The sequence below is a fragment of the Lipotes vexillifer genome, unplaced genomic scaffold, assembly GCF_000442215.2.
Source record: "Lipotes vexillifer unplaced genomic scaffold, Lipotes_vexillifer_v1.1 scaffold1600, whole genome shotgun sequence".
Classification (NCBI taxonomy): domain Eukaryota; kingdom Metazoa; phylum Chordata; class Mammalia; order Artiodactyla; family Lipotidae; genus Lipotes; species Lipotes vexillifer.
The window spans coordinates 337,907-342,674 of NW_006799073.1; the positions used below are offsets into that span (position 1 = coordinate 337,907).

Below are 4,768 nucleotides of genomic sequence, written 5' to 3' on the forward strand. Positions count from 1 at the left end.
GGAAAGAGTACTGAATTCTGAAGTAGAGACAAACAAAGTCAACTTTTAAAATGATGTTTGTTTTTATTTTTGTTGAAATTTCTACTTTGGAAAAATATAGAAAAGAAAAGGATGTAATCCCACTGGCCAGAGTTGACTTGACCACTCTTACCAATATGAAGCATATCCTTTTGATCTCTTTTCTATAAATATTTTTCACCTAGTGTCATAGAATTTTTCCAACTCAGAGCTTTTCTTGTACATAATTTTTCGTGGTTGTATTGTATTCTGACATGGTTGTATTAACTCTTGTTGGCCATTTAAGTTGGAGAAATGTAAACTTAACAAAAGCCAGCTTCCCTTGTTTTCTTGGACATATGTTTACAATTTGACTTACTATAAAATAGTGCATAAATCACACTTTAAGGAGTGCCTCTGCCTTTCCTTCAGTGACTTTACACAAAAACTTTTCAGAACCATGCTCAGTGGTCAAACAAGAATATTGAAGAATATTGATAGGATTCCATGCTCCAGTTTGCCATGTATGAACAAAAATAGGTGTACATTTTTTGGCACATTTGAATATTATTTGTTCCTTGGTGAAAATTGAGAGAGGAAACTAAAGACTAGGTGGGCAGAATTTCTTATCACATCTTCTTGACTTAGCTGAATGGGGCCGTTCAGAGCAGTAGAAAGTATCATACTTGGGAACCAGATGGCTCTGGGTATGAATACAGCTTTCCCACTTAAAAGCTCCCCAGCTTTGGGCTTCCCTGGTGGCACAGTGGTTAAGAATCCACCTGCCAGTGCAGGGGACACAGGTTCGAGCCCTGGTCAGGGAAGATCCCACATGCCACGGAGCAACTAAGCCCGTGTGCCACAAATACTGAGCCTGTGCTCTAGAGCCCGCGAGCCCCAACTGCTGAGCCCGCACGTCTAGAGCCCGAGCTCTACAACAAGAGAAGCCACCGCAGTGAGAAGCCCATGCACTGCAACAAAGAGTAGCCCCTGCTCACCGCAACTAGAGAAAGCCCATGTGCAGCAATGAAGACCCAACGCAGCCAAATCAATCAGTCAATATCCCCAGCCTTAGACAAGTACCATCATCTCTCCTAGCGTATGTTATGTAAAACACCACGCACAGTTCCTGCAGAATAGTGCAGTGGCTGAGGGGACAGATTCTGGGACCAGATTACCTGGCTTTCTTCAAATTCCAGCCTTGCCACTTTGTAGCTGTGTAAACTTGGGCAAGTTACTTAACCTCCCTGTGTTTCAGGTTCCTCATCTATAAAATAGGGAAAAACATAGTAACCAACTTCATAAGGTTGTTGTGAGATTTGAATCAATGCACACAAAGGATTTCTAACCTTTCTGGCACATAGTTGGTACCAGTTAATGCTTCACTGCTCTTTGCCCCTGACCTGGCCTGTAGTACCAGCCTCCAAACTGGTTTCCTCTCCACCAGGCTGCCTCCTCCTGTTTGCTTCCTGGCTGGATTCCACAGACTCTGTCTTCAACTGTAGTGGGGTCTGGGTGTGCTCAGGAAAATGGGCTCTGGCAGTGGGCTGCCACTTGTCCAGCAAGAGCGAATAGGGTCCTGTGGGGCCATGTGCCCTGCTTTAAGAAGCTGGACTCACGTATCTCGAGTAGGGTGAGGTTATTTAATGTACAGAAGGATTTTTCCTGTCAGGAAAGATTCCCCTACAGGTTTCTTTAAATAGTGACTCCTCTAGGCAGGCAAGTGTTTTACAGATCATTAACTACTTGACTGAAAGCCTGCAGGGCAGAGAAACTTAAAACTAAAGTGTTGGGAGCCCCTGCCAATTACAGATCAATCCAAAATGAAGATAAAGTATCTCTGAAACTAGAAGTCACTGGGAAAATGTGATTTGATTCAGAAAAAAATCTGATTTACACGCATCTCTTTTGGAACACACCACTTGTTTAAACAGTGTTCCGCCTGCCTGCCTGTCTTGAATCTAGTGCGCTCGTCTCCCACATCTTCATCCCCAAACTGCAGGCTTGGGGTTCCCCTCTGTGAACAGTGACTGCACAATAACCCCAGGAAAGGGTGTCTTTGGGAAAGTGTTCTTGTGGCCGAGCAGAGCTTAGGCAATTGATGCAGAGATACAGCCCATAATGGATGAACTATACAGTAACAATTTGCAGATAAAAATAATAGAAGCTAAAGTGTACTTTACATGATAAAAGAAAGATGAAAGAGGACGAGAGTCTGTTATATCTGAGATGGTTACAAGAGTCCTGCTTTGTGAAGTAGGCTCTGTTGAAAAGATTGATGCAATGGGGAGTGACCTTGGCTTGGAGCAGGAGCTGGTGATGTATGTATGCGCATCCCTCTGCTAAATGGACCCAGATTTGTAGCACTAATATACATGGGAGCCCAGAACCAAACTCACTACGGCAATAAATCAACAGCCACTTTGGGTGTCATTTCTGGTTTATATTCCACTATTGTTCTATCACTTAAATTCATGTCACTATCATCTTTTCATCTGGAACAGTTTTATATAATTTTCCAGTGGAGTTACCTGACAAATCCTATCAAATTAACAAGCTACATTAACAATATTGACTGACTACGGCTTCAGGAGTTGCAGGGCTGTAGAACAAAATTTTAAAACCATGTCTCTCTGATGATGATCTTTCCCCCTCCCTTTCTGAGAAAGGAATGTGGGGCAGGGTTTAGTCCACATAAGAGATCTGCACATTTATTTTGCTCTGCTCGTTTTGACTTTTATAAATGTCAAAACAAGAAGCAGAAGGGGAAAAAAACACTACCAACAACCACGGTCTAAGTACTTTTCTTCTTTCAGGGAACTATAGAAATGTCCAGATCTTTAACATTTAATGACCAAATTGGAGGGAAGAGTGTAACTGGGTAATCTATTTTAAGTGAAATGTAATAAAATTGGTCTCCTGATACATTCTCGCCCTCCTGAAATCATCTAGACCTGAACGTCCAGAGTCAATTGGGCTTATGACGTTATGCCTAATTAAAATACGGTGTTCCTGAAATATGTCTAATGACAAATTCCAGTGTTCGATTAATAGAAAATACCAATTGTTCGTCTTTTCCAAAGACCACACGGTAATGACCAGGGTTAAGCAACTGAACTGCAGTGTCTCCTTCAGACAGCAGACGAGACTCTTCCATAGTCTGTCCAGTCTCCTGCCTTTGTCTGACTGCTATTTGGGATTTCTTTATTCATAAAGTAAAATAGAGATGAATGGAGTGTGTGGCAGAACTAATCACTAGGATTTTGTTTGTTTTCTTTTTTAATTTGGTCTGACTGTGGTCATTGTGTTCTTTTGATTTTTGTTTTTTTAATTTAGCTATTTCTTTTATCTGCCTTATCTTATGGCCTACTAAGTTTTCTCACATTATATTTTAAAATTTCTAAGTGTGATCCGTAGGATGACATATGTTAATTCTGGTTGTCTTTTCTGTTTCAGTATGAACTCTTGATTGTTTTAATTATTTCTTATATTTTTACTTTGATTTGCTTTTTTTCACTTTGAGCCTGACCTTTAAACTGTGGCCTAAAAATTAATTAGTTTTAAGATTCCATCTGGGGTCGACTCTGGAAGGATATTGAAGGGTTTTGTTTCACTTCATGGACAGATTCCTCGATTTTCAGTAAAAGGAAAGAGAGCATCTAGCCAAAACCTTTGTGTCAGGCTGGGCACCTTCTGCTTGGTGATACCAGGAGAGCAATTGATGTGCGTTTCTGCAGTTATCCCAGGACACCCTCGATCCCTGGCGTTACCTTGGTTCTCCTAACACCTTTGCTCCCAGTCACTGCACAGTGTGTTATGTCTTTCACAGCTCTGAAAATGAAACCTGAAGTCCCTATAGTTAATGTTCTGGATTCCTGTTAGAAAGTCTTTGTTACATAAAGTGCACACCCAGTGCTGTCTCTCCATCGGTGGAGAAGCACCGCCTGAAGCCAGGCTCCAAGACTTGAACTTGGAATGTTTAATGTGAAGGATCCTTTGATCTTCCTGTGACTTCCTTTAAATACAGTGTGGATAATTATTTAGTGTCAGAGAATTATTTAGTAAGAGAGAGAGATTTTTCCTATTTTTAGTGTGCAAGATTTTTCCAGATCACAAACTCTTCATTGGTAGCCTAGGTATTTAGGCATAGGTGATGTTACAGCTTTATCTGTCCAACCCAGATCTTCTAAAGCAAAACAAAACAAAACAGAGACCACTGATCAAAATTGTTTAAATGAACTTTATCTCATAGTAACTATATTTCATTAACAAAATGTAGATAAACTCTATATTGTATCTGTGTTATATCTAAGGAGGTAAGCTTCTTAATACCTTTTTATATGGTTTTTGATTGTTCCCCCTCCCCCACTCCAACCCCAGCTCACCCACCCGGGAAACCAGACTGCAACTTCTCTGTGCCATTTGGAGTCTCCTTATGTCTGTCTTGAGAAGCCTATGGCATTCCCCAAAGCCCTAGAAAGAGCTCATGTTCATGCAATTTAGGATTTATAAGACAGGTCAGATGATTACACTGAAATCACTTACACCTTGTACTTCTTGTGGCTTCTTTTTTGTCCTCCCCTTGGCCTTACAGGTATCTCTGGAGACAAAGTAGAGATAGACCCAGTTACGAATCAGAAGGCCAGCACTAAGTTTTGGATTAAGCAGAAACCCATCTCAGTCGATTCTGACCTGCTCTGTGCCTGTGACCTTGCTGAAGAAAAAAGCCCCAGTAAGTAGTCCCTTTTATTTATGTCTCCTTCCGCTCTTC

The 4,768-nt window shown here is 41.1% G+C and overlaps 1 protein-coding gene across 6 annotated transcripts in view; it reads left to right on the plus strand.

Annotated features, from left to right (window-relative positions):
- MAPKAP1 (MAPK associated protein 1) overlaps positions 1-4,768 on the plus strand; it is a 236,533-nt gene that overhangs the window by 203,643 nt on the left and 28,122 nt on the right. For all 6 annotated transcript variants that reach the window (XM_007471481.1, XM_007471480.1, XM_007471482.1 and 3 more), the window contains one exon: positions 4,592-4,729. In XM_007471481.1, coding sequence (XP_007471543.1) covers positions 4,592-4,729 — 138 coding nt within the window. The remainder of the gene's footprint in view (positions 1-4,591; positions 4,730-4,768) is intronic.